We start from the raw sequence: 24,843 nt of genomic DNA on the forward strand, positions 1-24,843 counted from the left end.
CAGAGGCCAGTTTGGCAGGAGGCAGTCCCCCCCCCCCCCCCCCCCCCCCCGTGTGGATCCTAAGGATTAAACACAAGCCCTGAGGCTTGGCAACAAGCACCCTGCTGAGCCATTTGCAGGCCCATAGTATAGTCTTGCTCCCATCATCCTCTCTGGTCTCCCACCTACTCCCTCTAATTAATTATTCTGAACCAGAACCAAAACCACCGCTTTCTACTTTCATGTTTTGTTTTGTTGTTTTTGTTGTTACTGTGGTTTGCTTTTTGATTGTTTTTTTTTTTCCCCCTGTGGTGTGGTGGTGGGGGGAGGGCGAGGTTCATGAGGGATGCTTTCAGGAGTATTGGCAATTTACCAGTTGCTACACCATTAAAGACGCCTCTCCCTCCCCCCAGCACCCACTGCCTCTTATAGATTACCAGGGAGGGGCAGGGCCTCTGAGTCCCTCCCCATCTATGACAAAATGCTGATGGCCCCAGTGTTTCGAAGATCTTATGCAGGCAGTCACAACTCAAGGCTTTTGAGGTGGGGTCTCTTTCAAGCCAGGCTGGCCTCTTTCTTACTGTGGAGCTGCAAGAATGACTTGACCCTCTGATTGTCTGCCTCCACCACCCAGAGCTGGGCTTTACAGGTTTGGGTCCGTTCATTCATTCGTTCGTTCGTCTGTTTGTTCTTTGTGTGTGCAGGTCAGAGGACAACTTGAAGAACTGCCTCTCAGTTCTTCAGTGTTCGGTTCCTGCTGCTCAGGCAATCAGACCCCCGGTTTCGTGGATGCTAGGCAGGCTCTCTACCAAGTGAGCTACACCCCACTGCACGACTTTTTAAAAAAAAAATCGTAATTATAGCATGATTACTCATTCCATATAGCCTCTCTCTCCCATTTGAATAAGCAAATTAATACTAAAGGACAGAGAGTAAAGATGGCAGTTCCCAGGCACCCTCCACAGACCTCCTCCTGTGTCTGTTCCCAGTCAGCAGGAGCTGGTTTCCTGCTGGGAAAAGCACCATTTGGAGATGCCCACGCTTCCTCATGCAGTCCCCCACAGGACCGGAACTCTGCCTAGGGCCTGTCTTGTGCTCTGCCCATGGAGCGGTCCTGTCACCCACTCATCCCACATGGATCCCTTTACAAACTCAGCAGTTCAACTTCTGTTGGTCTCTCTCAGTCCCATCCCATTGGTATCTCAAACTCAGACTACCTCAAAGCTGAGGCATGCTGGTGGAGGAAGGGAGATTAAGGAGTTGAAGGTTATCCTAAACTCTATAGCAAGTTGGCAGCCAGCCTGGGCTTCCTGAGACTCTGTCTTAAAAACAAACAGCCAGAGCCTGGCAGTGGTGGTGCACACCTTTAATCTCAGCATTTGGGAGGCAGAGGCTGGTGGATTTGAGTTTGAAGCTAGTCTGGTCTACAAAGCTAGTTCTAGGGCAGCCAGGGCTACACAGAAGAACCCAGACTGGGGATTGGAGGGATGGAGAACAATGGGACCAACTCTTCAAGTGGTCCCCTCAACCTTCACACACGATGGATGAATGCATGATGAAACAACCTCTTACCCATATTATACTTTTTCCTTTTCCACCTTCCTTTTTTTTTTTTTTGCTTTTCGACATAGGATTTCTCTGTGTAGCCTTGGCTGTCCTGGACTTGCTTTCTAGACCAGGCTGGCCTCGAACTCACAGAGATGCACCTGCTTCTGCCTTCTGCCTCCCTAGTGCTAGGATTAAAGGCATGCGCCACCATGCCAGGCTCCCACCTTCCTCTTAATTTAATGCACATACTTTGACCTCTTTCATATGCAGCAGTTAGCATCCAGAGCAACCAGATGATGTCAAATCTATACCCTTAAAATCTGAAAGCTATTTCTTTTTTTTTTTTTTTTTCCTTCCAACAGTCTTCTTGAGGCATTGCTCATTTTCTTTCCTTCCTTCTTTCCTTCTTTCTCTCTTTTTTTTTCCTTTAAGACAGGGTTTGTCTGTATATCCCTGGCTGTCCTGGACTCACTTGTAGACCAGGCTGGCCTCGAACTCACAGGGATCTGCCTGGCTCTGCCTCCCAAGGGATTAAAGTCGTGTGCCACCACGCCCGGCTCCCCTTGTTATTTCTGGCTTAAATCATATTATGATGACTTTTAAAATTATTATTATTGTTATTATTATTTTATAATGACTTTTTGCTTTAAATTTTCTCTGGTGACGAGACAGCAAGATGGCACAGCAGGTAAGGGAGCTTGAATCCTGGACCCACATGGCAGAAAGAGGACTCCTGCAGGTTGTCCTCTGACTTTCACAATCACACACACACACACACAATTATTTTTGAGACAGCTTCCTATAGCCCAGAGTAACCTTGATCTTGCTTTGCAGCCAAGGATGACCTTGAACTTCTGATCCTCCTGCCTCCACCTCTGAAGTGTGTGTGTGTGTGTGTGTGTGTGTGTGTTTTCACATCTGTGTGCCTGGGGAGCCCAAGGTTAACTTCAAAAGTCCTCAAGAGATCTCCCTCTCATTCGTTGAGGCAGAACCCAGAGCTCATCAGTACAGTTACTCTGGCTAGCCAGCTGGCATTCCCCTGCCTCTACCTTCTAAATGCTACTTCTGAGAGTTACCATGGCCACCCAGCATCTAAACTCTGGTAAGTGCTTTAGCCATGAGCCATTCCCCCAGCTCAGCTTCTTGCCGTTGTTGTTGTTTCTACTAGAAGAGACTTAGCCTTCTGTTGAACCAACATGATTGAAGTCAATGGTTTCGCAGGGAGCTTTTCGACTAGGTACCAACAGACCAGACATGGCAAAACCAACTCACCAACTCACACAAAGTGCTATATAGCCAGATTGAAACATTCTTTTCAAAATCTTTTTAAATTTTATTGTTTATTTGGTTGGTTGATTTTTGTTTTGTTTTGGGGGTTTTCAAGAGATAAGGGGAAGGGCTGGAGAAATAGGTCAAGAGTTAAGAGCTCTGGCTGCTCTTCCAGAGGTCCTGAGTTCAATTCCCAGCAACCATATGGTGGCTCACAAGCCATTTAAAAGGGATCTGATGCCCTCTTCTGGCCTGCAGGTGTACATATGATAGAGCGTTCATACACATAAATATTTTTCAAATTATCTTTGGAGGTTCAAGACAGGGTTTCTCTGTAGCCTTCACTGTCCTGGACTCACTTTGTAGACCAGGCTGGCCTGGAACTCAGAGATCTGCATGCCTCTGCTGGGATTAGAGATGTGCGCCATCGCGCCCAACTAATTCATATATACTTTATCTTCATGTATGATGGGTGTTCGTGTGAGTGCCAGAACATGAGCCAGAGCTTCCACTGTGTTTCTTGTTCACCTGTGTAGTCCAGGCTAGCTGGGCCTTGAGCTCCCAGGAAATCCAGTTTCCTCCTCTTTTTTTGTTTGTTTTGTGTGTGTGTGTGTGTGTGTGTGTGTGTGTGTGTGTGTGTTTCCCCGAGACAGGGTTTCTCTGTGTAGCCTTGGCTGTCCTGGACTCGCTTTGTAGACCAGGCCTCGAACTCACGGGGATCCATCTGCCTCTGCCTCCTGAGTGCTGGGATTAAAGGCGGGCGCCACCACCGCCCGGTGAGTTTCTGCCTCTTATCTCACACAGGAACACTGGGATTATGGATGGCACTACTGCATTTGGCCTTATGTAGGTGAAGTTGGAACTCAGGTAAATGCTTCACCCACTAAGCCATTTCCCCAACCCTATTTTTTCCATTTACTGAGACAGGATCTTTCCATGAAGCCTAGCCAGGCCTTGAATTCACTAAGTAGGCCGCCTGCCTCAGGCTCCTGCATGCTGCTGTCATCCTTACCACTCACACACACTACAAGGGCAGTCTTGAAACCATTCTACTCCGGAAGGGCATTCCGTGGGAGCAAGAGTGGACAGGGCCAGCCCATGACGACTTCACAAGCACTCGCCTGCCCCACCTCTGCTTCTACAGCCCTGTGGAAAGAAGCATTCAGATACTAACAAGACATATTTCAAATAGTTTAATTTTAAAAATACTCTATTCAGTGCTAAAATAGGTCTTCACTTGCTGTTGTCCATTTCCATTTTTCTTAAACTTTTTTTCAGACAAAAAATAAAATCATAAAATTCAATTAAAACATGCAGATTTTAAAGAAAAGGGTTCTTTCTAGAAAGTCTGAGCTGAAGGAGTACTGGGGGGCAGGTACTGCGGTCAGACCCTCCAATCCTAGCTGGGGTTTTCTGCAGCAGGAGGCACGGATGCTGGAATGAAATGGACAGGAGGAAACAGGAAGCTGTGTGTGTGTGTGTGTGTGTGTGCGCGTGCCGGTGAGAAGCAGGTTTTGGCAGGCACAGGGCGCAGAGCAGCTGGGGCAGCCAACAGAGGCAGGCCCGCCTCAGGGTCAGGATGCAATCCTCCTTGGTCTCCTGCCCACAGGTGGAGAGAGCCCTCCCCTCTGGGAGCGCCTCCCCCACTGTTCTCCAAGTCTCCACCAGTCAGTCCTTCTTCCAGCAGCAGCCTGCAGGGCCGGGCCCTGAGGCAAAGTCTGTAATCTACAGTCTCCATTCAAATTCAAGTAATCCTAGGCACTCTTCTCTAGGGTGCCTTCCACACCTTTCTACTCCTGGCGGGCGGCGCCAGCAGCTCCTTGCGGTGGTTCTGCAGGTGACAGATGAACCCTGAGGCTCTGGCCTACATGGGGTGCAGAAAGGATGTGAGTGCTCCTCTGCTCCAAGAGCAAGCAGACACAAGTGTCAGGATCAGGAAGATGATGCGACGACCCCACGCCCTCCGTCAGCCTTCTAGCCCAGAGGGCTCCCATGCACAGGCTCTGGACCCTAGTGCTTGCCCGGACCCCAGCATCAGAGCTCGGCCAGACCAGAATGCAATAAATAGAGGCAGGGGCCAGGAGGCGAGGGGCCGGACGGTGCTAGCTTTCCGACGTGGTCTGGGGCACTGCAGCTTGGTCCACACAGAATCGCTTCAAGGGCGGGGCACCTGAGTCCTCCTCTTCCTCAGTGGTCTAGAAGTAGCAGGACAGGGTACAGTGAGCCACCCTTGAGTAGCCCTAGCCATTCACCACACTGCAGCCTACCCTCTGCTTACTCTCGAGTGGCCAAACCGGGCTATTTTAGAACCTGGTGACTCTGTTTCCCCAGCAGACTCTACATCCTACCACAGCATATCTGCGCTAGCCACCAATTCCTAGGGTCTTTCCTTCTCTTCCTTGGAAATAGGGAAAGCTAGTAGCTAGCCTCTCACCTGTGTCTCTAGTGGAACCGGTTCTTCCTTTGTGAGTGTGGGAGGCTCATCTGCAACTTCAGAAGCAGGCAGTGATGGCTCTGCAAGAACAGCAGTGTTAGTACAAGGTAGGGCTGGCCTTGGCCTTGGCCTGGGGAGAGCTTGAGAGTCATGTCAAGAAGATGCAGGTCTGGGAGCCACTGTCCCTCACATAAGATGGATAAAGTATGACCAGATCACAGAGGGCCACCATCCCACCCTGGGTGGCAGACACTGGGAACCAAAGCTCACCTGCCATTCCAACCACCGCCATGCCTACTGTGCCTCCCGGTTCTGAGAGGGCTGCTATGTCACATAAAACAATGGATGGAGGGAGATACAACAGCACATGGCCAGCAGCAAGCACACATTATCCACACCAAAACCAGTTCAATCGTGTGGCTTACTGGTAACAGGCTAAAAACCCCAGGAGCTAACAAGAGCCAAAGACACATGCGAGGCACCCCAGGACTCACCCTCCAACATCTCCTGGCCCAGGGTGGGTGGCTGGGAGTCATCAGTACGGAAGTCTGCCGTGTGTGTTGGGCTCAGGGACTCGCTCTGCTGAGGGCTGGGGCTGGAGTTGGTGCTGCTGTCCACCTTGAGTTGATAGACATCTGACACGGAACTCTGGTTGCTGTTCTCATCTGGAAACCAAGCAGTAAAGCAGAGCTGGCGTGGCACCATCCAAGGAGCTCAGGCAGAGCCACCAACAGTTACCATCGCCGAAGACGCCCCTAGAAGGGAGGCCTGAGCAGGGTTCCCGTGCCCTGGGATTTATCTGCAGAGCCTAAATTGACTTGAGACAGGTGTCACTGTGTGGAGCAGGCTGGCCTTAATCTCTTATCTATCCTCCTGCCTCTGCTTCCGCAGTCCTAATGACAGGTGTGACGCCGCACACCTGGAGAGAACTCACTGTGTAGCCTTCACCCCTTGAGTGCAGAGTTTGGAGGCATGCACCTCCACACCTGTTTTTTGAGGTGCTGAGGTTGGAACCCAGAACTTCCTGTGTACTGACTGAGTGAGCTCTCTACCAGTTGAGTCATAGTCCCAACCCAAGCATTTTCTATTTGACAATATATAGTGCATGCAGCCAAAACCTATGAGCACAACATTTCTAGGCCAGGAATCCACTTACATAACCATGTTTCTACTGCCTACCAATTACAGCTCTGGTCTGGGAGCTTCTCGCTGCACAGTGGGAGGCAGGGGTGCCATCTGTGCCTTCCCCTGGCACACAGACTGGAAGCACCACGTGTCTGGACCTCAGGGTTCCTGAAGGAGGCTGTGGTGTCTGGAGGCGGTCACCTCAGGCTCTCCGACACCTGACAGCCCCAAGGATGACCACCTGGGGCTCTGTGTACAGGCTTAAGGTCACCAAGGAACTTAAAAGCTGAGGCATCCACAGTTCTCTGTGCCCATCCTCACCTTCAGCAGTCACAGTTCAGACTTCCTTATCACTAGCCTAGCCTGATGGGGCAGCCTGGAACGCTGGCCTCACACCACAAAGTGAACACTCCAGCCCATGCATGGCTCCTGTGATGGAGAGTGCTCTGTGTCCCTGTACTTCTCAGGGCAGACAGACATCTTTGCCCTTGGGCCTTGCTTTCTGCTATTCTTTAACCCATAGCCTGACTCCAGCAGCTGGAAGCTGGCCAAGCACTATTTCATGGACTGTATCTCTGCCAACCTCCCTACTGCTGGCTGGTGTGACTTCTCTGCACAGACTCCCTGTTTACCAGGCCCATCCCGTGAGCTCTGATGCGCACACTTCACCTTCGTCACAGTGCATGGGCTGTCTCTCAAACTGTGTTGTCGCCAGCACCCCAGTGCCAGGTACAGGAAGTGCAAACAAAAAGAATGAGTTGGTGACCAGGCTGTCCCCTGGAGCGTTCCGTTCCCTGAACACCCTTTCCCTGTGTTCTCTTCCATCTATGACACTGACCTTGGAGGGAAGAAGGAGGACAGCAGGGACAAGTGCATGCTGGGTAGCTTCCCATATAATTCTTAAGAGACAGTGGAAGGCCACTGCAGTCTTCCCTCTTTCAGGACTACTATCCTCCACACTAAAATGAAGTAGAGAGAGAGAGAGAGAGTGTGTGTGTGTGTGTGTGTGAGTGAGTGAGAGAGAGAGAGAGAGAGAGAGAGAGAGAGAGAGAGAGAGAGAGAGAGAGAGAGAGAGAGAGAGAGAGTGTGTTCTGATTCAGGCCTGGTGGCACCGACCTGTTACAGCAGCCACTTGAGAGGCTGAGGCAGAAGGATGCAAGTTCAAGGCCAGCCTGAGGAACCTACAGAGATCCTGCCTCTAAATTAAACATAAAGGGGCCGCAGGGACAGCTCAGAGGTGGGAGCTTGCCTCACACTTGTGAGGTCATAAATTCAATTCCAGGTTCTGCCAAAAGGGAAAAAAAGAGCAGTGAAGTTCTGTCACCTGTGCACTCTGGCTTTGGGAATGTTAGAGTCCTCAAGTGTGGATGGATGACAACAACTGCAGAGATGTTGGCACAGGCTGACAGGATGAAAATGAGGAGTGACGTGACTCTGCCTTCTGGCCACAATGCTGTGTGGGTGGAAAAGGGCCTGAGAGCAGTGGTTCTCAACCTTCCTAATACTAAGACCGTTTCATACAGTTCCTCATGTTGTAGTGAGCCCAACTTTTTTCGTTGCTACTTAATCCTGTGGATTTTGCTCATCTTATGAATCATAGTGTAAGTATCTGTGTTCCCTGATGGTCTTAGGCAACCCCTGTGAAAGGATCGTTTGACCCCAAAAGGGGTTGTGACCCACAGGTTGAGAACCTCAGCACTAGAAGGCATGCTGTGGTTGCTGGGGTCAGTCACTCAGGCTGGCTGTCTCAGGAGATAACAATCTTTAGGGGGGCGGGTTCGAGACAGGGTTTCTCTGTGTAATAGCCCTGGCTATCTTGGAACTTATTCTGTAGACCAAGCTGGCCTCAAACTCAGAGATCCACCTGCCTCTGTCTCTGAGTGCTGGGATTAAAGGCGTGTACCACCACACCCAGCTCATGAGGCAACAATCTTGATTGTGAGTGGCCTACTAGAGACACCCTTAAAAAGAGACAGCTTCTGACAGGCAGTGGGGGACATACCTTTAATCCCAGCACTTGGGAGGCAGAGGAAAGAGGATCTCTGTGAGTTTGAGGCCAGCCTGGTCTACAAAGTGAGTTCCAGGATAGTCAAGGCTGCACTGAGAAAACTCTATCTGGAAAAACAAACACATACAAAACCTCACAGCTTCTGGGAAGCCAAGCCCTCTGGCTGGAGAACTGTAGATGCCTGGTAGCCTCAACTCAATGCCTCAGCTTCCAACAATGGACAATGAGGGTATTAGCAGCGACCCTGCAGGGTTCCCATCAGCTTTAGTGGAAAGGCTCTGTGCTCTGAAATCAGCACTAACACCCAAGACCTGAAGCTATTTCCCAGAGAATGGAACTCAGTGTGCTGTGGGTGGACCCCAGGGCCTTAACGTGCTGAGCCAGTCTCAGTCCAGGCATGGTCTTTCTTTCTTTCCTTTTTTTGTTTTTACATATATATTTTTATTTTTCATTACATGTATGTGTGTCTCTGTGTGTGTGGGTACATGAGAGTAGTGAAAACAGGTGCCCACGGAGACCAGAAAGGAAATCAGCTCCTCTCGAGCTGGAGTTGTAAGGCGCCTGATGTGGGCCATGGGGACTGAACTCATGTCCTCCGTAAGAGCAGTTCCTACTCTAAGCCACTGAACCACTGCTCCCGCCCGCTTTTTGGTCTTTCAAGACAGGGTTTCTGGCTGGCCTGGAACTCAGAGATCCACCGAGTGCTACGTATGCACGCACAACCACACATTGCTCTCAGGTATGTTCTTATTCCTGTGACTTCACTGAATTTTTCTGATTTTTTAAAAAAAATATTTCTTTGTATTTTAGGTGGATGAATGTTTTGCCTGTGTTCATACGTGCCCCTACTTGTGTGCCTGGTGCCTGTTGAACTCAGAAGTTATTAGAACCCCCGGCACTGGAGTTATAGATGGTTGTGAGCAACCATGTGGGTGCTGAAAACTGACCCTGGGTCCTTGGCAAGAGCAGCAAGTGCTCTTGACCACTGAGCTGCCTCTCCAGCCCCCAAGTTTTCTATTATCTGCAAGGGAGACAGGCACAGTCAACTCACCCTGGAATTCAAGAAGGAGGGAGGAGTTGGCTGAGGCATCAGAGGGAAAGCCATTGGGTTCCCGGGCAGCTGAGCTGTTTGATTTTGACTTTTCTTTCTATGAAAGGAAAAAAGAAGAAAAAGAAATATGACATAGATAAGCAGGAGCCTCACAGGAGGACAGGGGCACCTGCTGTCTGGAAGCCCTCAGGGGTCTGAAGGGAAGTCATCGGATGGGGGAGCCTGGGAACCGAGAGGTGGGCAGAGGCCCAGGTAATCGCTTCCTCTCCACCGGCATCTCTAGCTGAAGCAGCTGAGCAACAAGGGGCCGGGGACTCGGCCTCCCCCTCAGCTCTATGGTTCTCTTCTGTCCTGACTGCAACATTCAGGACTCCGCCCAGCCGGTGCCTGCGCCCAGGCAGAAGGAGGGACAAAATACATGCATTTGAGACAGCCCCTTGGGTTTCTGTTTTTGACCCCTAGTTAGGCAAAATGGAACACTGCAGGCAGGACAAAAGCCCCTGCTGGCTCCACTGAAGTCACCAGCATCCTTTCCTGGGACAGCACTACCAGCAGACAGAGGCTGTCCGAAGGGACCACAGTGAGAAGCCATGGACACTGGGCCTCACACAGCAGAGGGAACACCAACTGCAAATGCTGAAATCCGCAGTCTCAGACTCACCAACCCATCTTTTTTTTTTCTTTTTGAGACAGGGTTTCTCTGTGTAGCCTTGGCTGTCCTGGAACTCTATTTGTAGACCAGGCTGGCCTTGAACCCACAGAGATCCACCTGCCTCTGCCGTGGGAATAAAAGTGTAAGAAACCATGCCCAGCTCCAACCCATACTTTTCACATCTCTTCACTGTAGATGCAGCAATGATACAAATAGTTAGAAACCCTTAAACCAGCCAGGTGCGGTGGCACACTCCTGTAGTATCAGCACTCCAGGAGGCAGAGACAGGCAGATCTCTGTGAGTTCAAGGCCAGCCTGGTCTACAAAGGGAGTCCAGGACAGTCAGGGCTACACAGAGAAGCTGTCTTGGAAAAAAAAACAAAAAACCCTCAAGCCAGCCAGGTGGTGGTGGCAGTGGCGCACGCCTTTAGTCCCAGCACTTGGGAGGCAGAGGCAGGTGCATCTCTGTGAGTTCGAGGCTGGTCTGGTCTACAAAGTGAGTCCAGGACAGCCAAGGATACACAGAGAAACCCTGTCTCAAAACAAAACAAAACAAAATAACCCTCAAGCCTAGTCCTATAAATAAGTCACTTATGTCTATTTTTGCCTTTACCTCTAATTTTTATATGTAGACCTATTTCTTTAACTGACTTAAATGACATTTATTTTGTATGTGAATATATGTGAACTTGTGTGGAGGCCAGAGGACAACTTTGAGGAGTATGTTCTCTCCTTCCTGGGAATTGAACTTGAGTCATCGGGCTTGGTGCTAAGGGCCTTTATCCACTGAGCCACCCTGCCTGCCCAGGTAGACCTAATCTGACTGTAGTTGTAAACACTTCACCACTTTCCTATATAAACACATGTTGTAGCTGTTATATCATACTCTATTTGCCATGATTTCACCAATTGCTTTCCAGCAGTAGATGCAGATATATATGTATCAAGTTTGAGGCCAGCCTGGGCTCCACAAGACTGTCTCAAAAACAAAACAAAACAAAACAAATGGGCTGGAGATGGATCAGCAGTTAAGAATACTGGCTGAGCCGGGCATGGCGGTGGTGGCGCACGCCTTTAATCCCAGCACTCTGGGAGGCAGAGGCAGGCGGATCAATGTGAGTTTGAGGCCAGCCTGGTCTACAAAGTGACTCCAAAAAGCAAACAACAAACAAAATAATAATAATGATGATGATGATGATGATGATGATGATGCTCTTCCACAGGACCTGGGTTCAGCACCCACACAGCAGCTCACAACCATCGATGCCCTCTTCTAGCCTCTGCGGGCAGCAGGCAAGCATGTGGTGCACAGGCATACATGCAGTCAGAACACCCACACACTCAAAAGAATTAAACACAATTGCCCCCAAGAGCTAAGCAGTCAACTCAATAAGCTAGAAAAAAAAAAAAAACAAGAGTAAAGAAAATGAATGAAAAGGAAATAACAGTAGCAAAGAAACCAGAGATTGTTGGGAGTAGTGGCACACGCCTTTAATTCCAGCACTGGGGAGGCAAAGGCAGAAGGATCAAAGTGAGTTTGAAACCAGCTTCATCTACAGAGTGAGTCCAGGACAGTCAGGGGTACCTAGAAAACCCCCGTCTCAGAAAAAGAAAAAAAAAAAAATCCAGAGATTATTGGAGGTTGTATTTTAATGCTAATTACTGCTTGCTATCTGTGACCTACCTTGCCTAGAGCCTAACCTATTTGACCAATAAAAGGCCATCACACCTGGGCAGGGCAAATGAAATAGGCATGGCTAAGGTTCCGGGGCTGGAGAAACAGAGAGATTCTTGGGAAAAAGAGAGACAGGAAAGAGAGGCAAAGAAGGGCATGCCATCTTGGGTTAGATGGAGGAAAAACACATGGCCACGTGGATGGAGGATTCAGCTCAGATAAAAAAAACATTAACAACCGGGCGTGGTGGCGCACGCCTTTAATCCCAGCACTCAGGATGCAGAGGCAGGCAGATCGCTGTGAGTTCGAGGCCAGCCTTGTCTACAAAGTGAGTCCAGGACGGCCAAGGCTACACAGAGAAACCCTGTCTCAAAAAACCAAAAACAAAACCAAAAACAAACAAAAAAAACATTAACAAATATATAGGATTATGTTTTTTGTTTGTTTGTTTTTGTTTTTCGAGACAGGGTTTCTCTGTGTAGCCTTGGCTGTCCTGGACTCGCTTTGTAGACCAGGCTGGCCTCGAACTCACAACGATCCGCCTGCCTCTGCCTCCCGAGTGCTGGGATTAAAGCCCAGCTCATATATAGGATTATGGATTGGAGGTAACTTGATAGAAATTATTAGAAGCAGATGGCATGGGATTGGGGCAGGGATTCCATACTTGGCCACTATGGGAAGTAGTTTAGGGGATTAATGTTTGCCCTGCCCCAAATTAACTAAGGCTATTTTAAAATGTCTTGATTGATCGCTAGCGGGTTAAAAAAAAATACTGCCGTAATAATAATGTTTATTATCAGGCTATCCTGGTAAATTAACAACAAGAGATTATTAAAAATTACCTAATAGTTTTTTATACAGGTTTGAGAAGCAACAAAATCACCTACTGTGGAAAAGCCACAAGTATATAAAAAATGAGTGAAAGGCACAGTAAGCAAGCATGTAATGTGTTTGGCTGGTTGGTTTTACTTGTCTGGGCGGTTTCTGAGACAACGTTTCACCATGTAGTCCTAGCTAGAACATTTATGTGTAGGGATCTGAGTGAGAATGGTCCCCATAGGTTATTATGTTTCAATACTTGGTGCCTTGTTGGAAGAGATGATAGTGAGTTTTAGGTCAACTTGACATAGGCAGAGTCATTTGGGATAAGGGACCCTTAATTGAGAAAATGTCCCCATCAGATTGGCTGTGGGCAAGCCAGTGGTGCATTTTCTTGATGGGTGCTAGGGTCACCCCTGGGCTGGTGGACCGGGTGCTATAGGATGGCAGGCTGAGCAAGGCAGTCGGCAGCATCCCTTCATGGCCTCTGCTTCAGTGGCTGCACTGACTTTGCTGATGACTGACTATGACCTGAGAGCTGTGAGCTAGAATAAACCCTTTCCTGCCCAAACTGCTTATGGTCGTGATCTTTACCACAACAATGAAAACTCCAGACAGAGGAGGTGGGGGTGGGCTTTGAGTTTTCAAAAGACTCACACCACTGCCAGTGCACTCTCTGCCTCCTCCTTGTGTGAGCTCTCAGCTCTCCCAGCCACCACGTCTTAGACTCTAACCCTCTGAAGCCATCAGCCCAATTAAACTCTTTCTTTTATAAGTTATCTTGATCATGGTATCTCATCCCAGTCACAGAGAGTTACTAAGACGTGATATAAACCAGGATGCCTTGATGCCTCTGCCTCCTCAGTGCTGAGATTAAAGGTGTGACAAGTTTCAAAACACAAAATAATCTTCCAAAACACCCTACATACCAGCCCATTTGAAAACTGTGAGCAGAGGACCACAGACATCTCAGATACCACGTAGCCAAGGCTCCCATGTAAGACTGAGGGTAAATCCTGCAGAAGCTGAGTGGCAGCGGCAGCCAGAATGTGAGCCCTTCTGAGGCCTGATGGGAAGGGGGACTTGGCTCCCCAGTGAGGAGCCAGGACAAATGTCCATCTACAGTGAAATGATGGGCGCAAAGCCTGACTCCACATGCCGCTGTACTGCCTTGGGTGTCTCACGAACGGAAGGAGGACACTCAGCCGCAGATTACATCAAACACCTCTGTGGCCTTGAAGAAGGGACAGATTCTGTCTGTTCCCTTCAGTATGCGGACAAGTGTGCTACCACTGATCTCAATTACCAGCCTGTCTTTCACTAAGTTGTCCATACATGACCTCAAATCCATCAGTAGCCCAGGCAGGCCATGACCCTGGGTTCTTCCTATTTCTGCCTGAGTGGCTGGGATTACAGGCCTGTGGCACCAAGCCTAACTAGTCATCTTGACTTTTTTGACAGCTATGAAGCCAGGGTTCATAAGAATCCTGCCTCTGTCTCCCAGGCGCTGGCCGGGGTCTCAAGTGTGTGCTAACACATGCAGCAGAAAAAATGTCTCTCTTTCTTTTTTTTCATTTTTCAAGACAGCATTTCTCTGTGTAACAGCCCTGGCTGTCTTGGACTCACTCTGTAGACTAGGATGGCCTCAGCCTCCCAGGTGCTGGCTGGGATCTCACCTGTGCGCTACCACACGCAGCAGAAAAAATTTCTTAGGTTTAATTTAAATGCATCAACTGTATTTTAAAAGATTTTTTTAAAAAAAATCTCTGTAAGGTTTGAACTCTTCACCTGGGCACTGAGGCTCATACCTGTGATCCTAGCAGCTGGAGGCCAGCAGAGGAGAAACCAACAAGTTCAAGTACTGCCTGAGCTACACAGCGAGATTCTGTTGTAAACTCACCAAAAAAAGAAATAAAATTAAACACTTAAGGACACTACAGAGTATTTTGAAAACAAGTTACAAATGGAAAGACACATGGATAGCTTAATGGGCAATAAGCAGAATTCCCACAATTCCTAAGAAAAAGACTATGCAAGGAAATTGCCAAGCCTGGTGAAGCAAGTTTATAATCTCAGCACTTACAAGGTAAAGGTAGGGTGATCAGAAATTCAAAGCTATCCTCTGCTACAACATAGGCTTGGGCCAGCCTGGGTTACATAAAACCCTGCCTCAAAAAAAGAAAAGAGGGGGCTGGAGAGATGGCTCAGAGGTTAAGAGCATTGTCTGTTCTTCCAAAGGTCCTGAGTTCAATTCCCAGCAACCACATGGTGGCTCTCACATGCAGGCAGAATACTGTACTAATAGTAAGTAAATAAATCTTAAAAAATAAAATAAAATAAAAAAGAAAGGAAACAGCAAGCCAGTGTGGTGGAGCCCGCCTTTAATCCTAGCATTCAGGGAGGCAGAGGCAGGCACATTGCTTGAGTTCGAGGCCAGCCTGGTCTACAAAGCGAGTCCAGGACAGCCAAGGCTACACAAAGAAATCCTGTCTTGATAAACAAACAAACAAAAAAAAAAAAAAAAAAAAGAAAGAAAGAAAGAAAAGAAAAGAACACAGTTCTGTGAGACAACCTGGACAGGCCCTTCCCTGAAGCACATGCAGCCAGCTAGGAAACACCGGAAGGGCTCCTTGTCCAGAAGAACTTCATGGCAGAATATACGCTTAGGTTTGGCAAAGCTGCACCCAGCCTCGGCCGTGCAGCCGTTTCCGCTGCAGTGTGGTCGTGGCGGAAACAGAAACTGGTATCGTCACTATGGAAAACAGCTCAGCCTTAGCTAGTACAGGCCAAAATACGCAGTGGAGACCCAGCGTCCGGAATGCTAGGAATGCTGCTGATCCGCACACTGAACTAATGCTCTAGGGGCACAGCTCTGTGACACCCACACACGGGGCCATCAGAGAGGGGGCTGGAAGGCTGCCGGGTGGCTGCCTAAGTCAGGGTTGCCGTGCTGTGAGGAAACACCATGGCTAAAAGCAAGTTGGAGAAAAGGGGTTTATTTGGCTTACACTTCCACAGCACTGCTCCTCATCAAAGGAAGCCAGGACAGGAACTCAAGCCGGGCTGGAACCTGGAGCAGACGCTAATGCAGAGCATGGAGGGCACTGCTTAGGCTGGCTCGCTCCTTCTTTTTTTTTTTTTTTTTTTTTTGTTTCTTTCAAGACAGGGTTTCCTTGTGTGGCCATGGCTGTCCTAGAACTAGCTCTGTAGACCACACTGGCCTCAAACTCAGAGATCTACCTGTTATGCCTCCCGAGTGCTGGGATCAAAGGCATTCGCCACCACCTTGTGGCCAGCCTGCTGTCTTACAGAACCCAGGACCACCAGCCCAGTGATGGCTGGTCCCTCCCCCAGGGGTCACTAATGAAGACAATGCTCTACAGGCTTGTGTAGGGCCGGCCCAATCTTCTGGAGGCATTTTCTCCATTGGCGTTCCATCCTTTCAGATGACTCTAGTTTGTGTGTCAAGCATGAGGGAGTTTCAATCCCCAGCTCCCACAGAAAAGCTGGGCAGACAAAGCAGCCTTTCTGCTACCCTAGTGCTGAGGAGACAATCTGGGCAGCTAGCTTAGCTGAGTTTACTCAGAGAACCTCTTCAGTAAGTCAGGTAAAGGGTGATAAAGTGAGACACCTGTCACCGACCTATGGCCTCCTCAGGTGCAAACACATGCACGCATGCTACACACAAGAGGAAGAAGAGAGTAATTACAGGCAGGTCTGAGGGAGTTTGCCTGTAATCCCAAGACCCCGGAGGTACAGACAGGATATTAAAGTTTGAGGTCAGACTATCATTCAGAGGGAAATCCTGTATCAATAAAGCAGAACACCCAGGCATAATGGCACACACCTTTAATCCTGGCACTCAGAGGCAGAATTGCAGAATATTCAGGGTTACACAGAGAGACTTTGTCTCACCCCAACCCCCTACCCACAAAGAAAAGATGTAAAGAAAAACAAAAACAAAACAAAACAAAACACAGGACCAAAGACAACATGAATTGATATCATAAATATAGTGCTGGGCAAACCAAGAAATGACAACAACAAAAAAAAATCAAGACACAAAAATATACATTTTGTGATTCACTTTTTAGCTTTTTAATTTTTATTTTGTGTGTATGGGTGCACTGCTTGCATATATGTCTGTGCTCCACATATGTACCTGGTGCCAGCAGAGGCCAGAACAGGGCATCAGCTCTGGAACAAGAGCTACAGATGGGGGTGAGCCACGTGTGGGTGCTGGGAACTGAACTCAGGTCCTCCGGAACAGCATCCAGGGCTCTAAACTGCTGAGCCATCTCTCCAGCCCTACGATTCGTTTGTATAAAGTTCAAAATCCCTAAAAATGACCAGAGCGGTGGTAAGAACACATAAGAGAGTGGCAACTCCTAGACAGGAGGGCAGAACAGCACAGGGTCTTCAGAGTCAACGATACTGTTCTGGGACCCTAGTGTTTCCATTTACTCACTGGAGACACGAACTCACTGTGCAGCCCAGGCTGGCTTAGAATTCCCACTCCAGAGTGGTGGGGTTACAGGTATGTATCACCCACCCGACTATACCCAGATGTGCACTACCAGAATGTTGGTTTATTGTTATTAGAGTGCTGAGTTCTGCTGGTTTGGGGGTGGGGGCAGAGTTCAAAGACAGGTTTTCCTGTGTAGCCCTGGCTGTCCTGGACTCGCTTTGTAGACTAGACTGGCCTCGAACTTACAGAGATCTGCGTGCCTCTGCCTCTCAGAGTGCTGGGATTATAGGTGTGCACCATTGTGCCTGCCCTTGCAGAGTTCTGTTGTAAATTATTATTATTGTTGTTGTTGTTAGATTAGTTTTGGTTTCTTGAGACCTGTGTAGCCTTGGCTGTCCTGGATTCACTTTGTAAACCAGGATGGCCTCGAACTCAGAGATCCCCTTGTCTCTACCTCCCAAGTGCTGGGATTAAAGGTGTGCGCCACCACACCAGCTGTGTATATATGTATATACACACATACACACACACAACCACACACACATTCTTTTTTCTGTGCTTGAGAAGGAATCCAGAGCCTCAAGCATTAGGCAAGAGATTGACCACAGAGCTACAATCTCAGCTTTCACTATATATTGTTAAAAGGTTTGTGTGGACATGTAAGCATTCTGTGCACCATGTGCATGCCTGACATTGGGTCCCTGGAACTGGACTTAGAGGCAGTTTGTGAATCACCACGTGGACAATGGAAACTGAACCTGGTTCCTGAGCAAGAGCAGCAAGTGCTCTTAACCCCTGAGCCAGTTCTCCAGCCCCTTATCTTACACTTTTAATAAACTAATGATTCTATGTTTCTATGGGGATGGACACATGCCATGATACACACTAGGAGATTAAAGGACAATTCTGTGGCCTCAGCTCTCCCCCTCCCACCTTTACATGGATTCCAAGTATTGAAATAAGGTTGCCAGGGATATGCAGCAACTGTCAGCACCATATGTATGCTTTTCTTTAAAAGATTTATTAATGGGCTAGAGAGATGGCTCAGAGGCTAAGAGCACTGGCTATTCTTGCAGAGGTCCTGAGTTCAATTCCCAGCAACCACATGGTGGCTCCAATCATCTACAATGTGATCTGATGCCCTCTTCTGGTCTGCAGGTATATATGCAGGCAGAGCACTGTATACATAATAATAAATAAATAAATCTTTGGTTTGTTCATTTGTTTGTCAAGATAGGGTTTCTCTGTGTAGCCTTGGCTGTTCTGGACTCACTTTGCAGACCAGGCTGGCCTTGAACTTACAGAGATCTACCTGCCTCTGCCTCCTGAGTGCTGGGATTAAAGGTATGCGCCACCACTAGCCGGTAATAAATAAATCTTGAAGAAAAAAGATTAGCTATTATTTATGTGTGTGTGTGCACACCTATGAATGAGCTCATCTGAGGGGACCAAAAGGGAACATCAAATATCTTGTAGCTGGCGTACAGAGTGACAGCTGCAAACCCAGCTCAGGATGAGAGGAGGATGGTTAGTTCAAAATCAGTGTGGGTTGTATACCCCTTTTGAGTCCATGCTGAGCTACTCAGAGAGTCTAAAAAGCAACTATGGGGCTGGAGCGATGGTTCAGTAGCTAAGCACACTTGCTGTGTTTCCAGAGCGCTCACGTTCAAGCACAGCACTCCCATGGCAGATCCCAACTGTCTATAATAATTCTAGTTCCAGGGGATCTGACACCCTCTTCTGTCCTCTGCAGGCACTGCATGTATGTGGTATGCAGGTAAAATACACACACACACACACACACAAAAATAAATAATAAATATTTTGTAAGTGCAGAGGAGCTGGAGAGACAGCTCAGCGGCTAGAGTGCTCACTGCTCTTACAAAGGATCTGGGTTGGATTTCCAGTACCTAGATGGTGATTCACAGCCATCCGTGACTCCAGTTCCAAAGGACCTGATGCCCTCTTCTGACCTTCTGGGCACCAGGCATAGATATGGCACACTTGTATACATACAGGCAGAACACTCATAATGGGAAAAAAAAAAACCCTATGCTGAGAAAACCAGGAATGGGTGCTTAACCTACAGTCAAAGTAGAGACAACAAAGGAGTGAAATAACAAAGGAAGGCCTTGCACAGACCATGATAAGAGAGAAATAAATTCCTTTATAATTAAAAGAGGCAGGCAGGCGTGGTGGTACCTTTAATCCCAGCACTTGGGAGGCAGAGGCAGGTGGATCGCTGTGAGTTTGAGGCCAGCCTGGTCGACAAAGTGAGTCCAGCACAGCCAAAGCTACACAGAGAAACTCGGTCTCGAAAACTCAAAAAATTTTTAAAAATTAAGAAAGAGGCAATCAATGAAAACTAAGAGAACGCTATTTTTAGCTGCTGTGCCCCACCCCCACTTACCTCCTTGCTATCTGTCACAGGCACCCACTTGAATATCCTCAGCGATGTGTCCCCCACAGTCACCCACTTCTTCTCCCTGGAAGATGAGCATTAATTGGAATAAAGCACATTTTCTGTTTGCTTATTAATGATGCTTTCTGCTTCTCAACAGATTGCTCCTTTGATGTGCACTGCCTTCTAGACTTCTCTGTCAATTTACACCTGAAGGTAGGATTGGACAGCAAGAAGTAACCAAAGTAGAAGTAAGAGCCAGGAGTGGGGCTTTCACTTGTATGCCTGTAACCTAGGCTCTTGGAGGCTGAGGCAGGAGGACTGAAACAAATTGGGGAAGGGGAGGCTTTGGATGGCAGTGAGTGTGGCTCAGTGTGAACGGACTTTCTTGGCATGCACAGCTCCTGATTTTGGTCCCCAGCAAACAAAAGCCAATGAAGATTGTGGAGATAATTTCTGAGTCTCTCTAGACTGGTTTTGTTCATCTTGCATTTAAGGGTCCCTGTAACAGGAAGGACAATCACAAGAATGGAACGGGTTCCATTTGCATGCTGGGTAACGTAGACTAGTCACAGAGAGAAACTATGCTCAACAAATTTGCAGATTTTACTCTTGAAGGTCAGAGCCTTGTAGCTACCCTTGCCTCTCTGGTCTGGGGCTACCAACACAGGCGGAGGCCCTAGTCTAGCTTGGGGGAGGCTATGGGCTCCATGCCCAGCATACCAACAAAACAAACTCCTTCCCCTAACATTCTTCTCTGCCCTGGTGAGGTAGAAATGGCAGAATTGGGCTGGAGAGATGGCTCAGAGGTTAGGAGCACGGTCTTGCTCTTCCAGAGGTCCTCAGTTCAAAACCCAGCAACCACATGATGGCTCATAACCACCTATGAGATCTGGTGCCCTCTGCTGGCAAGCAAGTGCACATGCAGGCAAACACTGTAAACATAATAAATAAATCAATCTTTAAAAAAGAAAGAAAGGCCGGGCGTGGTGGCGCATGCCTTTAATCCCAGCCCTCGGAAGGCAGAGGCAGGCGGATCACTGTGAGTTCGAGGCCAGCCTGGTCTACAAAGTGAGTCCAGGATGGCCAAGGCTACACAGAGAAACCCTGTCTCAAAAAACCAAAAAAAAAAAAGAAAGAAAGAAATGGCAGCATTACCACCATACTAGCAAAGCAAGCAGAAGATGGACAGCCTGCCCAAGGTCACCCTAAGAGAAAGTAAGGCCTCACACGTCTTCAGCCCCATTTAAACAGGTGTGTCCTTGATGCATTCAGCACTTCTCCTTTTGAGGGGGTTGGGAGAACTAGGGATGGAATCCAGGGCCTTGGCCATGCTAGGCAAGTGCTCTGCCACCAAACAACACCCCTAGTCACTCAAAACACTTGTTATGCGTTGTTTTGCGGTAGGAAACTCTTAAATCGCCTAAACTGGCCTTAAACTTGTGATCCTCCTGCCGCAGCTTCCTCAGTAGCTATGATCACAGGCCTAAGACCTTAGGCCCACTTCACTATGTTGCCTAGGCCTCAAGTCCCTAGACTCAAATGATCTTCAGAGAGTAGCTAGGGGACTACAGGTATGTTTGGCTGCAGTGTTGGTATTTTCCAGCTAAAAAGTCAAACACAGGGGCTGGAGAGATAGCTCAGTAGTTAAGAGCACTGGCTACTCTTCTGGAGGTCTTGAGTTCAATTCCCAGCACCCACATGGTGGCTCACAACCATCTGTAAGGTGATCTGATGCCCTCTTCTGGTATGCATGGGTACACACAGATAGAGCACTTACATACATTAAATAAATACATCTTTAAAAAAGTCAAATACAGATCACCAGGTGCAGTGGCACATGCCTGTAATCCCAACACTCGGGAGGCAGAGGCAGGTAGATATCTCAGTTTGAGACCAGCCTGGTCTACAAAGCAAGTCTAGAAGCAAGTCTAGGACAGCCAAAGCTAACACAGAGAGACCCTGTCTCGAAAAACCAAAAAAAAAAAAAAAAAAAAAATTATGGTGATGATGATGATTGGGTGCTTTATATGCATGTTTGTCCACATCACACACTTGTGCCCACGGGTGCCAGAAGAGGGCATGGGATCCTGTGGGACTGGAATGACAGCTGGTTGTGAGCTGCATGTGGTGCTAAGAAGTGAATGTAGGTCCTGTGCAAGACAGCCAGGTGCTTCTTAACCACTGAGCCATTTCTCCTGCCTCCAAACTTAAAAAAAGAAAGAAAAAGAGAAAGAAAAGGAAAGGAAAGAAAAAGTACTTGTGTCTTCTGCAGTAGTATGCACCTTTAACCAATAATCTTTCTTTTCATTCCAGAAACAACTTTTCGGTAGTAGAGGAAGTTACCACGGCAGAGATGAGGCCTGCTTTATTCATTTTCTTACTGGAAAAAACCGAATGGGAGTCTGGGCCTGGTGGCCCACGCTCCCAGCACTCAGGAGGCAGAGGCAGGCCGATGGCTGAGTCTGAGGCCAGCCTGGTCTACAAAGGGAGTCCAGGGCAGCCAGAGCTGTTGTTAAACAGAGAAACTCTGTCTCAAAAAAAACAAGCAAAACAAACAGCCCCCCCCCCAAAAAAAAAACACGAAAGAGAGGTGGGGAGACTTGAGAACGACATACTAAGAAGGGGAATGCCGTAAGATGTGCACTTAAAACAAAAATTTCTGGCGTAGTGGTGCAAGCCTTTAGTCCCAGCCCTTAGGAGACAGAGACAGAGGATCTCTTGAGAGTTCAAGGGCAGCCTAGTCTACAAAGTGAGTTCCAGCACAGACAAAGATGCACAATAAGACAGATTCAAAGACAAAAAAAAAAAAAAAAAAAAAAAAAAATCACTCTAGTAGTATCTTAGCAACTGGGGAGACTAATCACTGCATGCATGAGACCTGACGGTGTTACACAGTGAGAGCCAGCGCCCCCGCAAAAAGTAACGAAATTACTAATAATTAAGTGAGGAGGAATGATTCAAGAGTTGGTTCAAAATAGTTTAATGCAATGAGATCCTGTTGGCTCAATCTGGGTTTGCAGTAAATATTTGTAGACAGACCCATGGGCGCCAAGACCGCCACCAATTGATATCAGGGGCTGCTGTTCCTACAACTCCCACTTAATTTCAACCACTTTTCCCGCATACGACTGAGCGACAACGGACATCTCCGGGCAGCTGTGATGCGCAGGAGCGGAAGCGGAGCAGGGCGGCGCCAGGCAGGCCTTCCGCGAGGTCCTGTAACCCACAGGAAGTGCAACTGCGCAGCGCTACGTCCCGCTCAGCTACAGCGGCCGGAAGCAACTAATGACAGCCAGTGGGGCGGGGCTGCGAGGCGACTGTCCTTCTGATTGGCTACTGCGAACGCGGACTTGTGACTTCACGCCGACGACGGCGCGCCCTCCTTTCGCTTTCTTGCTCCGACCCCCTCCCCCCCAGGAGCCGGCCTCTTGGTTCCCACCCTGCCCGTACGTGCCTGGTGACCCCTCACGCCGGCTTTCCCGCAACCCCACGTCAGCACCCCTTCCCTCCGCTCCCGCCCCTCACCATTTCCGCACTTTCTCGATGGCCGCCATCACCTTCTTGATGTCATCTTTGGCCCTGCTACGGGTCTCGGCCCGGACCGAACGGCCAGACATGGCGGCGGCGGGGAGTGGCTGGGGGCCGGGACACTGCTCCCAAGACGCGGGATATCACGCGCCTCACGCGCCGCCGTCCACCCGCCGCCACCACAGCACGTCACCGCGGCCGTCGGCCCCCTCCGTGCGCGCGTGCGTGAGGGAGCGCGCGCACCCGCCCGCCCCTAGGGCCCTGAGGCCTCAGCGCGCTTGCGCACCCTGCCCCGGGCGTCCCTGCTGTGCGCCTCCAGAGACTGGCAGGCGGTCTAGTGTCGCCCGCACGTGCTGTGAGCCAGGCGAGGCTGCGGCGGTGGTGGGATGAAATCTCGAAGTCACCACAGTATCCTACTACGTAAATGAACTTTTTTGTGTGTGAGAGAAACGAGGTCTCTCTCTGTGTGCCCTGGAACTTGCTGTGTAGACCAGACTGACCTCAAACCCAGAGAGCCACCTGATTCTGCCTCTCCAGTGTTGTGTGCCACCGCATCCGACTGGGAAAATTCATTTCATTTTGGCTTTTCTTTTTTTAAAGATTTATTTATTATGTATACAGTGCTCTGCCTGCATGTACACCTGGAGGCCAGAAGAGGGCATCAGATCTCATTACAGATGGTTGTGAACCACCATGTGGTTGCTGGGAATTGAACTCAGGACTTTTGGAAGAGCAGGCGGCACACTTAACCACTGAGCCATCTCTCCAGCCCTCATTTTGGTTTTTCAAGACAGGGTTTCTCTATAGCCCTGGCTGTCCAGGAACATACTTTGTAGGCCAGGGTGGCTTCACTCAAAGAGCTGCCTCCCTCTGTCTCTTGAGTGCTGGGATCAAAGCCCGCAGCACCACCTTGCTGGGGTGGGGGGAATGTAAGTGCATGTGTATGGTACAAAGGACAGTTTGTGGGAGTCGGTTTCAGGTTGTTGTCAAGCACATTAACCCCAGGAGGGCTCCCCAGGCATTCAAAGGATGTTTTTTGCATTTCATGTTCTTGTAACCAGTGACCTGTGTCATCACATGTCTATGTAGCTGTGTTCCAGAGTCACTATCACACCTTTTCATCTTGACTTGCCATCCTTGAATTCTCTTGTTAGCCATCCAAAATTTTCTTCTGATTAAATCAACTCGTGGCTACATTGTGGTTGCAAGACCAGCCTGAGCTCCGGAAGATCTTGGTTTTGAGGAAGAAAGAGAAAGGTAGGCATGGAACTAGGGCAGAGTTCAGTGGTACAGCGCTTGCCTGGAATCATCCAATATGGGGTGTGGCTCAGTGGCACAGCATCTGCTAGAATCACTGAGGGGCTGGGGATGTGGTTTGAGTTTCATCACACATATCAACATTAACGCACGCGCGCACACACACACACCCTGACAAAATTGACTCCTAAGATTTACATAGCCCCTACCGTTAAGGTACCACCTGTGGTGGGTGGCAAAGTCAAAGGCTCTACAGAGAAAGGCGGGGAGCAGGTTTGGGCTCTACACTCACACCTTCGATTGAATTTGTGCTTGCCACTTCAGCTCCAGAAGTCCTGGTTTCTACGTCTGTACTGTGGCCATACTTCTGTGCCACCTCAGAAAACTAATACAAAGTAAAAGTGAGCAGGCTGTGGTGGCCCATGCCTAGAGTCTCCGGACTCAGGAGGCTGAGGCAGGAGGAACTCAAGTTCTAAGCCAGTTCTAGGCCACACAGACAAAAGTAAGGATACAAGAGGTTATTTTGCTGTGATGATGCTGAGGATGGATCCCAGGGATCCATGGAACGTGGCAGCAGACGTGGCCTACATCCCTAGTCTTCATAGAAGGTTAGCACTTTTTCCACT

At 48.8% G+C, this 24,843-nt stretch overlaps 1 protein-coding gene across 1 annotated transcript; it reads right to left on the minus strand.

Moving 5' to 3' along the window:
* Nucleotides 1-4,420: 4,420 nt before the first annotated feature.
* On the minus strand, nt 4,421-23,163 carry Bcl7b (BAF chromatin remodeling complex subunit BCL7B). Its single transcript, XM_051161321.1, has 6 exons — nt 22,958-23,163; nt 19,439-19,514; nt 9,415-9,511; nt 5,725-5,895; nt 5,231-5,310; nt 4,421-4,991 (listed from the first exon to the last, which is right to left on the minus strand). The coding sequence occupies exons 1-6, from the start codon at nt 23,047-23,049 to the stop codon at nt 4,899-4,901; spliced, it is 609 nt and encodes a 202-aa protein (XP_051017278.1). The 5' UTR covers nt 23,050-23,163; the 3' UTR covers nt 4,421-4,898.
* Between the last annotated feature and the right edge of the window lie 1,680 nt (nt 23,164-24,843).

The sequence above is a fragment of the Acomys russatus genome, chromosome 19, assembly GCF_903995435.1.
Source record: "Acomys russatus chromosome 19, mAcoRus1.1, whole genome shotgun sequence".
NCBI lineage: Eukaryota > Metazoa > Chordata > Mammalia > Rodentia > Muridae > Acomys > Acomys russatus.